This window comes from Calliphora vicina, chromosome 1 (assembly GCF_958450345.1).
Source record: "Calliphora vicina chromosome 1, idCalVici1.1, whole genome shotgun sequence".
NCBI classification, from domain to species: Eukaryota; Metazoa; Arthropoda; class Insecta; order Diptera; family Calliphoridae; genus Calliphora; species Calliphora vicina.
In genome coordinates, this window is record NC_088780.1 from 79304817 (window position 1) to 79318005 (window position 13189).

Below are 13189 nucleotides of genomic sequence, written 5' to 3' on the forward strand. Positions count from 1 at the left end.
TGAACACAAAATCAACCCATGAATTATTTGATGTAGTTTTGATCAAACACATGAAACATCTTGTGTCAAATAATTTGCGTAGTCTGACCCTACCTTTAAATAATGTATTTGTTTTTCATTTGTTGCTGCTTACGAAAATAATATATAGGTACATACACTTTCTCGGATGATAAAGTAAGTTTTTCTTTCTACTTATTAATTTTAATTGGTTCATTTTATTACTTACGATATATGTATGTAGGTTGTTTATTTAACAATAGGATTCATAAAATAAAACGGAACTTTGTTAATTATCACTACAATTATTAATATAGGGACTTAACAGCTAATATTTGAATTTACAATACATTACACGTTTTTTGAGCATTTATCATAGATCCAGAGGGACATTTAAACACGTCTGTTGCACTTCCGCCTTGCGCTACCAACCATCCCAAACTGCAAAAGAAGAACAAATAAAATATGTAGAATGTATGTAAATATAAAGATTGCAAGTGTTTAAGGAGCTATATAACCTATGCGGAAGCAATAACATTTGCTGTTTTTTGACAATAAACCAAACGTTAACATCTAAGTGATATAAATTATCACATAATATGTTTGCGAAATTTTTCTCCAAAATATCTCATAAATGTTCTATGGGGTTTAAATCTGGGCTCCGGGGAGGAACCACTTCCTTAACGTTGTAGAGGAGCTATTCTCGAACAATCATAGAAGGGTCTTTGGGTCGTTGTCGTGCAATAAATGATAGTCGTCTTGTATGCCATAATTAGTGGCACTATTTCAAATATTCAAATAACTAAATTTGTCCATCGTGGTTTCTACAGACATGAGATTTCCCACACCCCACATCATCACTGTCCCACCACCGAATATAAAACAACGTTCAGATTCTGCCAAAAAATATATAAATAAATCAGAAGACTTCTGGAAAACAGATATTTTTACTAATGAAAGTAAATTTAATATTTTTGCGTCGGGTGAAAGACGTTTTGTGTAGCGAAAGGAACACCCGCTTTGCAATTAAATAATCTAAAAGCAACATTGAAACTCGGTGGTTGCTCGGTGATGGTGTGGGGTGCAATGGTGGCTGGAGGTGTGGGAAATCTCATGTTTGTGAAAACGACGACGGACAAATTTAGTTATTTGAATATTTTAAAAGAAAATTTTAAAGCTAGTGCCACTAATTTGGGCATACAAGACTAGGGATGAAACGATACGAGTAACTACAAGTAAATATAAATACATTTGTTTCGATACCAAGTATTTTTATCATCGATACTTTAGCACCGAATACCAAGTAGGTATCGGTCAAATGTACTCATATCGGTCAAAAATACTCATTTCATATAATTAAACAAAACAAAGCTAAGTTTTCGCTATTTTCAATATAATTTTTAATTTATGTTGTAAAACTGGCGTTGCCAAATGTCCCGATTTCTTGTGATAACAATAAAATAAAGCAAAGAAAATAATATGTAATGTAAGAAAAGATAAAATCACTGTTACTTGTTTATGTTTTGTCTAAGATTTGATATTTTTATTAATAAAGTGTGTGTTTGTGTTTTTTATAATATCATTAGTTTACCTAAAATCTTTTGGGAAAAGGTTTACTGTTTATCTGGCCTAAGCAACCAGTTAAATGCGCATTGGAACTAGCTTATTCACCAACAATAAATTTAAGTGAATTTATCAATTATTAAATTGGGAATTTAGCACAATTAAGTATAAATATTAAAAAAAGTTCTTGTCTCGCAGTTACTTTCCAACCGATGTTAAATATAACACAGCACTTCTGCTGATGTTTGTATCGTTCAATAATATGGATCAATGGACTCAGAAAGTTATATCCATTATATGGCTCATGTTATTATTTTGGAACAAGAACGAAATCTATGGTAATGAACAGTTCATTATTTCATCTAACAGATACGGTTTTTTACCTGTAACTTATGATTTTGGAAGTGTTTGGCAAATACCAGAAAAACAATATCACTTCCCAGGTATTTCTACAATTTGGGAAAAATATAATTTCTAGTTTAAAACGTATTCCATCTCCTTTTTTGTCCCGCGTAAGTTTTGAAAATCCCGCCATTTTTCACCGATTTTTGTAAAAATAAAACTGGCAACCCTATGTAAAACTTTAATTTTTGTCAAGAATCCCTAGAAATGGGACCCACAAAATCGGCTTAAATGCTTAATATGCCTTTTCATCGTGCATGTTTAAAAAAACTAAATTTATTTTTTTAATGAGATTTGCGCCCCCTGTTGTGAGTTTTGGAACTATTTTTAAGGATTCAAAAAACATCAATTGTATTAATTTTTGATGCAGAATCGACTGGTGAAATCATATTCAATCGTTTTTGCTCTACAGAAAAATGTGCTCAAAATTCGCGTATGTAGGTGCGTTGAACCACAACAAGAGTGAAAATTTTCCAAAAAAGGACGCCATTATTTTTATTTACTCAAAAACATTCAGAAAATGATGATACCCGCAAATCAAATTCTTTTTTAATAAAATTTTATAAAAATGTTATTTGTAGAACGTTTTTTTCAGTAAATAGAGAATATGTATTTATATACATATATATACGAGTATACCCATACAAAGTATAACACGTACTTAGAACCATGTACATTTGAATTCAGTTTTTCTAATCATGTGAAGAAATTTACCGATACAAGTAAGTATCGCTGCTTTTTGTTCGATACCGACTAGGTATCGATACTTTACTACCGATTCAGTATCGAGTACATGTATCGATACCCTAGTGGTATCGTTTCATCCCTATACAAGACGACTATCATTCTTGTACGATAACGACCAAAGGCACACTTCTATGGTTGTTCGAGAATGACTCCTCTACAACGTTAAGGAAGTGGTTCCTCACCCTCCCCGGAGCCCAGATTTAAACCCCATAGAACATCTATGAGATATTTGGAAGAAATAATAAAATAACTAATAAGCAAATGTTTTATCGATGAAAAATCGCTTAAGAGACGTAATTGCTGCTAAAGGCACCACATTCCATATTAAGGACATCATACATCATCATAATATGCATTTTATAAATACATATGTACGTAAATTTATATTTAGGGCCATTATTACAACTTGCCGTTATAGTTAAAGTTACCTTTAAGGGTACCTTTTTCTATTGCTTAAAGTTACCTTTAACTATAACGGCAAGTTGTAATAATGGCCCTTAGGGTATTTTTTTGTTAAAAATAAATGTTAACCTTTTTTTATTTTACTATTAATTGAAAATTTTTATAATCACTTGTTGGACTTTTAAAAAACATTTACTTTATTCGAATCGGGTAAATATTTTTCGAATTATAATCTAATGTATTTTCAGCTGCATGGGGTACGGACATAGATGGGCACTTTGCAGTACCAGTAAAATTTCAGTAAAAATAGATTTTTACTGATTACTGAAAAAATTTTCAGTAGTTTTACTGATTACTGAAAAAAAAAAAAACAGTATTCAGTAAATTTTTACTGAATACTGAAAAAAAAATCAGTAATCAGTAATTTTTTACTGATTACTGAAAATAATCAGTATTCAGTAAATTTTTACTGAATACTGAAAAAAATCAGTAACAGTAAATTGAAATCCATTATGCAATTACCGGTAAAATTTTATTAATTATATGTTAGTAGAAAAATATGTTACACTTCTTAATAGATATGTTATTAGTAAAAATATTTACCTAAAGCCGTAGCCCACTGGATTTGAACCGAGGGCCTCAGGTTTGCTGGTCGCCGTTCTACTGACAACACCACCCCCTTATTTATTAACTGTGCGTTTTTAAATACTATGTACTTTATTTTCTGTTCGTGTGAAAAACAGTTTAAAAAATAAAATAGACAAATTAACAAAATATACATATTTCGATTCAAAATGTATGCATGTAAACAACGCACTCTTTGTGTTGTATTTTTTTTATTTTCTTTCGACATAAAAAATAATAGGTATACTTGTGGTTTGTATTTTTATAAAAGAGAAGAAAATTTGTAAATTGATTTAAACGAAACTTTTTATTTTTTCAAGTTGCAACTTCAAGAAAATCCCCATATTACTACTTTTGCTACCAAAAGTGCAAGTGAAGTTTTTGTTGAGAATATAAAATATTTTAAATTTAAAATAGTTTTTAAAAAAAAATATATAAAAAATACTTAACACGTCTAGGATTCGAACCAGCGATGTCATTCTTGTAGTCCACTGTTCTACCGACAACACCACTGCGTAGCTATCTGATTCTATGTAAATTATTTTTAAATATAAATAACAGTTTCCTTTCCGTTTTAAACAAAATATTTAAAAATAAATTCGGCCAATTGACAAAATATAACTGTTACTTACATTTTTTGTTTATTAACACTTTCACGTATGCGGTCACCGGTGCCCCAAGATTTTCTTTAAATTATTCTTAATATAGAGCGAAATTTTGAGTTCACAGATATAGTAAATGGTTATTTCCAAAGAAAACTAATTTATTTTTAAGAATTTCATGGCACTGCCTGGCAAAAATATAATATCCTGCGAAAACAATTTTTCCATTTTTCATCAAAAATTATCAATATATGTACGTCGAAATAAAGCGTGTAGTGAACTCATAGCTATAAAAATTACAGCGGTTTAATACTGTGCGTGAAAGGGTTAATTTAGATTTTTTGGACGTTACTTACAAAGTAAAAACATATTCTTTAATCACATGCAAAAGCCTATTTGAGTGTTAAAAGTGTTAAATTCCAAGTGTAAAATTTTGAAATGTTGGTGTTAAGAAAAGCTAACGGTGGAAAATAAGACTTTGTATTTGTATGTATGTATTTTTTTCATCAAAAATATTTTTTTAACAATAAATAAAATAAATATTATTAATTCTTTATTTAGGTCTGTTCATTTACTTTCCTAGTAAGAGTGAGTCGAAAATCCTCAAATACATATTAACATGTAATTCATAAAATTTTACCGGTAATGCATAATAGACTTCAATTTAATGATACTGAATACTGATTTTTTTTTCAGTAGTCAGTAAAATTTTACTGAATACTGATTTTTTTTCAGTAATCAGTAAAATTTTACTGAATACTGATTTTTTTTTCAGTAATCAGTAAAATTTTACTGGTAATGCAATCTAAATTTCATTACCAGTAAAAATTTACTGAATAATGCAATGCTTAATGCATTAGAAATATAATGCAGTGTGCCCATGTATGGGTACGGACAATTGTTTGAGACAGTGTATGTATATTAGTTGGGTCGATTTGTATGGACGTTCAAAAAGTAAAAAAATCGTATAGCAGAAACTCAATCTACGGAAAATTCTAAGAAAGTTTCCTCAAGAAACCATAGGTCTAAAATCAAATCCTATTTTTCAAACAAAAAACATATGGCTTGAATTTATCCTTTTTACTGGAGAATACTATTGAAATAAAGTGTAATTCAATTGCTTGACTATAATTCAAGGCTTGAATTACACTTGCTTTCAACTTGAATTCCAATAAAAATACTTATTAGGTTATTATTAAAATTATTTTGCTCATTAAAATAATACAAAATATGACATAATCTTCTGACCTTCAGAATTAGAATTCGGAAAACAGATGACATTATACTTTTAATTTTACACTTACTATATTTGTTCGCCCATAACGGTTGTAGTTTTTTTTAGTAATCCCAAATCTCAGTGGGGGAAAAACAATTTTATTGAAAAAATTAAAGTACAAGTACTTAAAATAGAATAGCAGAAATTAATTTCAAAAAAAGTATATGTGTACTGAAATTTGATTAGTACTTCAGATCCGAATAGCATCTTGAGGGTTCTTTTTAGTAAGGTTGGAAGAATATTTAACTTTTTTTAATTTTTCATTTGAATAAATAATATCAGATATCCAGTTTTACACCCTTTTTGGGCCCCTTTTTCCCCGTGTAGAAATAATTTTCGAAAATTTTCATATTAATTATTAGTAAAAAGTGCAATTAGAAAAGAATATTTTTTGGTCCTTTTATTGAAAAAATTAATTTTAAAAAGTACCAAAAATGGATTCCAATTTTCCCCTTCAAATTCGAATTTCCAAAAAGTACCAAAAAGAATTGAGGAGCCGCAGAACAAAAGGTACTTTTTCGCATCTAATAAAAAATTGGTTTTTTGGTATTTTTATAATATTTGGGTTGAAATCTTCTAGAAACAATCAAGTCAGCAAAATTTTTTTAATTTTTTTTACTAAGTAAATGGGTTCTAAAAAATTTGTGCTTAACAAAACGTACAACATTAGTATAAAACGAAAAAAAAAATATTTAATTTCAATGTGTAATTTGTTTATATATTAGATCAGGATTAAAAACATTCATTTAAAATATTATCGTTATAAAAGAATTTATGCGTTCATACTTTTTAATTTTGTTTTTAACAAAACCTACTTTCTTAACCTTCGCTTTACCAAAGGTTTTTTATGTACGTGGTTTACCAATACCCACCCGGGTGATACTGCACTTCTATACATATATCAGACGAACAAAATTTAAAAAAACCGAAAAAACCTTATAAAAAGTTTAAAATGTTTTTATTAAATAATATAGAACTCTAAAATTTGTTCATTGAGTCTAAATTTTATTTAAATCGAAACAAAATGAAAAAAAATATTAAGCTAACAAAAACCGAGTGGTCACCCGGGTGGTTATTGGTAAAGCGAAGGTTAAACAAAAGGTTCTTTTTCCTATATTAAAATGTTTTTATATCAAACATCCTTAATATTTAATGTGGTGACTTATGGCAGTTAGATGTATCTATTGATAAGTAATTATACTTATTATTGTACTCGTATTAATTAAACATTTTATTTATATAATTATTAATTTGGGTTATATAAAGGTTAACAGAGGATTCTACTGGTACTTTTTTCATGTTTTGTCCACCTAGAATATCGAATTTCCATAAAGTAATAGAAACCTCTCTGATCATACATATTTGTATTAAAGGCGAACACATTTGATATTTTATTTCTAGGTTTATTTATTTTGGAGATATATAGGTACAGGATTTACCAATTCTATCCCCCTCAGCGATCGAATTTTCAATAATAGCGGATGAAAATGAAACCTATGATGTATTACCCGGTTTGGGCTGTGCGATTATGAATCCGGTTAATCCTATTGAATAGTAATTTAGATACAATTTTTTAAGAATATCGGTCCAGAACTCTCTGAGTTAGAGGGTGTAAAAATTTTACATTTTGGCCAAAAGGACATTTTTTCTCATCCATCATGAAAAAATTGTCTCAAATAATTTATGTAGCTATTTATTTATTGATAGAAATTATTAAATATGTAGGAAGAAATTGAGGAAAATAATTGAGAATCAGTTTAGGTTTTCACTTTTAATAAACATTAAGAACATTTAATTAAATTTAATTAAACATTTGAAATAGATTGGACAAGAACTTTACAATTAACAAACTACTTTTTATACGAGTTGACTTCACAATCTCTATTGACTTATGCATTAAACCAGTGATGTTCACGCCATACAACAATTGTTTGAAAAATTTACACACATTCAGTGATGTTAACTTTTTAATTTCGATTACCATACAGCCCTAAAAAAATTACCGTTATTCAATTTTTACTTGAGTTATTAAAATTCGGTATGCTACAATTATTATTTTAAAACAACTACTGAATCTCACATATAATTGGTTTTTAAAATTATGCATTATTGGAGACTTTATGATATATAGAGGGTTTTCTTCTCAAAATATTCAATGTGTATGTATAACAAGTAAGAGTACTATATTCGGCCGTGCCGAATCTTAAATACCCTCCACCTAAATATGATGGTATAAAAGCTGAAATAATATAACAATTGTTAGAAAGACTAGTTTACACAGAAGATATTTTATTTCAAATGTACAAAAAATTGTATCTAATTCAGCAATTTATAACTGAAATTCCTATTACAACGTTTGACACAGTTGATTATTGTCTTTTAATTGAGAAATTGTCGTCTAAATTTAAGTTTTCTAAATCTTCGTGTAAATTATTATTTTCTTACATAGGTAACCGTAAACAGTTTGTTGGAACTGGGTTAAATGATCTACAATATCTGAGTGTCAAAGTGGCGCACAGTGGTATGAGAAAAAAAAAGATGGAAATAAATCTGTAACTTCTAAACCTTAGTCCGATTTTAATGAAATTTCACATGCGCAAAGGGGAAGTGTTGTCGAGTTTAAGTCTGGACCTCATGAAATGAAATTTAACAATTTATATGCTTAATAATTAGTTAATATGTTTGGATCAACATTTTTCCCTTTTAACCACAAGCGAAGAAACAGAGTATAAACAAGTAAGAGTACTACATTCGGCCGTGCCGAATCTTAAATACCCTCCACCTAAATATGATGGTATAAAAGCTGAAATAATATAACAATTGTTAGAAAGACTAGTTTACGCAGAAGATATTTTATTTCAAATGTACAAAAAATTGTATCTAATTCAGCAATTTATAACTGAAATTCCTATTACAACGTTTGACACAGTTGATTATTGTCTTTTAATTGAGAAATTGTCGTCTAAATTTAATTTTTCTAAATCTTCGTGTAAATTATTATTTTCTTACATAGGTAACCGTAAACAGTTTGTTGGAACTGGGTTAAATGATCTACAATATCTGAGTGTCAAAGTGGCGCACAGTGGTATGAGAAAAAAAAAGATGGAAATAAATCTGTAACTTCTAAACCTTAGTCCGATTTTAATGAAATTTCACATGCGCAAAGGGGAAGTGTTGTCGAGTTTAAGTCTGGACCTCATGAAATGAAATTTAACAATTTATATGCTTAATAATTAGTTAATATGTTTGGATCAACATTTTTCCCTTTTAACCACAAGCGAAGAAACAGAGTATAAAAAAGGGTATACAAATATATGTGGTCAAATTTCAAAATATTTGGTTGTGGGACTTATGCGGGAGCTATGACCTATTATGATTCGATTGTCATAAAATGTTTTTACGTGATTTTTATGTATTTATGTGAGAGCTGTGGCCAATTATGGACCAATATTCACAAAATTCAGTATTATGATTTTTGAATACAAATTACTGATCTGTGTACTATTTTGGTGATGCTATACCTATTATGGTCCTAAGTATTTAAGGGTTATTTTTCTAGAATTTCATATAAACAACGCTATTAACAAGAGTGGACCTTATGTGGGAGCTATGCCGAATTATGCACCAATATTTAAAAAATCTTGTAGTAGTGTAGATTTTTATGGATATTTGTGCAGGGTAATGTGTTTTCCTGAAGAAGTTCTTATATGGAGGTTATGACCAATTATGGGCCTATCATCATAAAATTTGGTACATCGATTTTTGTATATATTGAATAAATTTGTTTTGAATTTCAACCTGATAACTATATTTGTAAGAAATTTATGAGGATATTAGTGATTTTCGGGAGTGGACCTTATATGGGAGCTATGGTTAAATATGGACCGATATTCACAAAATCCAGAAGTATGATTACTGGATTCAAATTACTGGATCTGTGCGTAATTTTATTTTGATATCGATATGTTTTTAATACTTTTTAAGGTTAATATCTTTTTTCGGAAATGGGCCTTATAGGGGAGCTATGACCAATTATAGGACAATCTGTATAAAATTTGGTACAGTGATATCTATATCTATGAGTATAATTTTTGTCGAATTTTAGCATGATAAATGTATTTATAAGAGTTTTATGAGTACTTAACTGATTTTTGGAAGTGGTCCTTATATGGGAGCTATAACCAATTATCGGCCGATCTTCATAGAATTAGGTACAGCGATTTTGGTATATATGGGGATTATTCATGTCGAATTTCAACTTGATAGCGATATTTATAAGACATTTATGCTTATTTAAGAGATTTTCGGAAGTGTACTTTATATGGGAGCTATGGTCAAATATGGGCCGATCCACGAAAAATTTTGTAGTATAATTTCTTTTACTTTTTTTTTGTAAAATTTTGAATTTTATGTGGATATTCCTATTCTGTTGGCATTTATAGACCATAGAACCATATTTCGGGAAGAAATTTGTATGGGGGCTAGGAGAAATCATGGACCTATTCTTATAATTTTCACCATAGTTACTCCTTTTATCATAAAAGTAACGAGTGCAAAATTTTATGATATTAGCTGCAATATATTTACAAAAAATGTCCAAAAATATGTGAAAATTATCAATTTTATTTTGAGGTTGTCCCACATTTTCATTCATAACTTTGGTTCCACTGTACCGATTTCGCTGATTTTCAATACCAAACTGCTTAGGACAAAAATAAACATTTTTCTTGCAACTCTACTAAGTTTGTTTGCGTATTTTGGACGTGAGCGTGTTTTACACAGACGGACAGACAGACGGACATGGCTCAATCGACTTAGAATTTCATAAGGATCAATAATACATATACTTTGTTGGGTCTCAGATGAATATTTCTCAATGTTACACACGGAATGACAAACTTATATATACCCTCATTCACCACTTATGGTGGTGGAGGGTATAAAAATGATAAGATAGAGGATTTTGCATTTTAATAGAATTAAATTATGTTGATTTCATTTATGCCATCTGTCAGTTTTTAACGTGATTTATTTATGATAACGCCTAATAATACAACATAAGATAAGAAACACTTTAAAAGTAGACACTTTTTTAAGCAAACTCCAACTTTAACCATTAATTTTTATGCCATGGAAATTATATTTTCCAACAACAAAAAAGAAAAATATTTTCGTGGTAATTCATTTTTTTAAATGATTGAAAAATGTAAAATTCATGTTCAGCATTCAAAAATTAGTAAGAAAATATGAATTGCAAGAAGAAATTATTCCAAAAAAATATTTGAAAATTAATTATTTGAAAAGATAGAGGCTTTTGCATTCGGAAAAAATTAATTGTATAACATAGAGAAATAGCAAATAAAACAGCAAAAAACAATATGTTTGTAAGAAATTCACACCATAGCTGTGCATAGATGAGGACTGTTTTACTGAACATTTTACCATCAAAAAGTAATTTGCGGTAGTTGGTATGGTCGGTCAAGCCCGACCATACAATTGAACATAAATTAAAATTGAACACAAAGTCAAAAATAAATACAAAATCTAAGAGAATTCCGGACTCACAATGTATATTTTTTTCATTTCCTTAAAATTTCATTCATTTAATAAATTGGTTTTATTTGACAAAAATTCTAAATCTAAACTTTCTTCATTTTGTTATTATTTTAAGTGTATGACAATATGTTTGCTGGGTAGCTCTCTCACCAATACATCTTCATTTTTATTTTTGAACATCACTGCATTAAACACATTCAAGGCAACAGGCTACACGACTACACGAACGCATAACTGTTTTCACAGTTTTGAGCCGTTTATGTTAATCCACATGCGTTCGTTTGTTATAACCAGGGAAACCGGAAATAAGCTCTAAAAAAAATTTTTCGAATTGTGATTTTAAATTTAAAAAAAAAATTCTGTTTTTTAAATTTTTTTTATTGGTGAAAAGCCATCTATTTTTCAATTTTGAATTTTAAACAAAGGAAGTAAAAACCTGTAACACAACAGCGAAAAATAAGTAAGACAAAATTTGTTTTTGATAAACTCAAAATATGCTATTAAACAGTAAAATATGCTCTAAAAACGCAAAATATGACATAAATATGCTCTTAAAACAAATATATGCAAAAATATGCATTTAAGGGTAAAATATGCAAAAATATGCACTAACAAATCAATGCCAAAATTCTTAAATAGTTCTGAAACGTGTAAATATCTTATCCATGTGACTCACCAGAAAAAACATGCATTTGCATATTTTGGTTTCCCTGGTTATAACCTTGATTTGAGGTTATGAGAAGACACAGTTGATATACATATTTTGTGAAGAGAAACCTGGTGGAGGACCATTCAAAGCTCATTGGAGGAGATATATTAAAACTCAATTGAAGAAACTTTGGTGGAGGACCACATAAAACTCATTATTGATGAAAATCTGGTAGAGGACCATACAAAACTCATTAGTGAAGAATAACCTGGTGGAGCGCCATTATTTAAAAACTCGAAATCAAAATTTCATAGTACCTACTTCTTATACGAAGGTATAAGTCGAGACAGGAAAACTGTGGAATATCCTGGCATATAACTTTAATAGTTTGCCATTTAATCTTAAAGTAAAAAAAAATAAATAGAAATTAGCCTAATTCGGCTACATCGGAAAATGTATTTTCAATGTGGCCGTGTAGCTGTGCTGTCGACAAAATAATCGTCTTCATATAAACGTGTGCATTTTATTTTTGACAGATTGAAGTTGGTAGCCTGCTGTCTTGAATGTGTTTAATGCATGACTGCTTCAACGACTGCACCAAGGCGAATTTATTTACAGGTATCAGTGATGGGAATTGTGCCATTTTTTAGCACTATTACGTTTTGAGTGGCACAATGGCACACTCGATACTATTTTGGCATTTCAATACTTTTCAAAATAAAAATAGTTTTTTTGAATTAATTTCGGAAATAGATATTAAAATGTTTCAAGTTTTATTTTCTTATTTTAAAAATAACGAAGCTTTGACCGATACCAACAAATTATTCTTCTTCAAATCGAGTCATTAAATAAAACATCTGTACTAAAGTTAGATTATAATTAACGAATTGCCTGAAAAACTAAAATGTATCATGTTAGATTTTCAGTAAAAATGTATGATTTTCACAAAAAATCTTTGAATTCATATTTTTGTTAAAGTTTGTTGTTATTTACTAATTAATTTTAAGACGATTTGAGTGAAATTTATCTAAAATGGAAAATTTTTATAAATAAACAAAATAATGTAGAAATGATTAAGAATATTTCAAATTTTATTTCGTACAGCTATTGGCCCATAATCATAGTCAAACATTAAAAAAGCTAAACAATAGAAGTATCCGCGGAATCTAAAGAAAAAAAGCAGTTTGTGGTGGACAAATGGAAAAGATAAGATTAATATCATATTTAGGATATTTTGGTTCTAATTTTATTGATAACTGTTAAATAATTGCAAAATCTTTCCCAATACCTTTTAACTTCAACATTTTTACTTTTTGCCGATCTTTTTTATTTGGCGAATAACAGCTGATGCTCTTGTTAACCGAGTTAAAA

General features: G+C 29.0%; 1 protein-coding gene across 1 annotated transcript in view; it reads right to left on the reverse strand.

The window, feature by feature from the left end:
• Positions 1-217: 217 nt before the first annotated feature.
• Positions 218-13189, reverse strand: part of Nepl16 (Neprilysin-like 16) — a 273327-nt gene continuing 260355 nt past the window's right edge. Inside the window, exon 10 of the mRNA XM_065514988.1 lies at positions 218-438. Coding sequence (XP_065371060.1) covers positions 339-438 — 100 coding nt within the window. The 3' untranslated portion in view covers positions 218-338. The remainder of the gene's footprint in view (positions 439-13189) is intronic.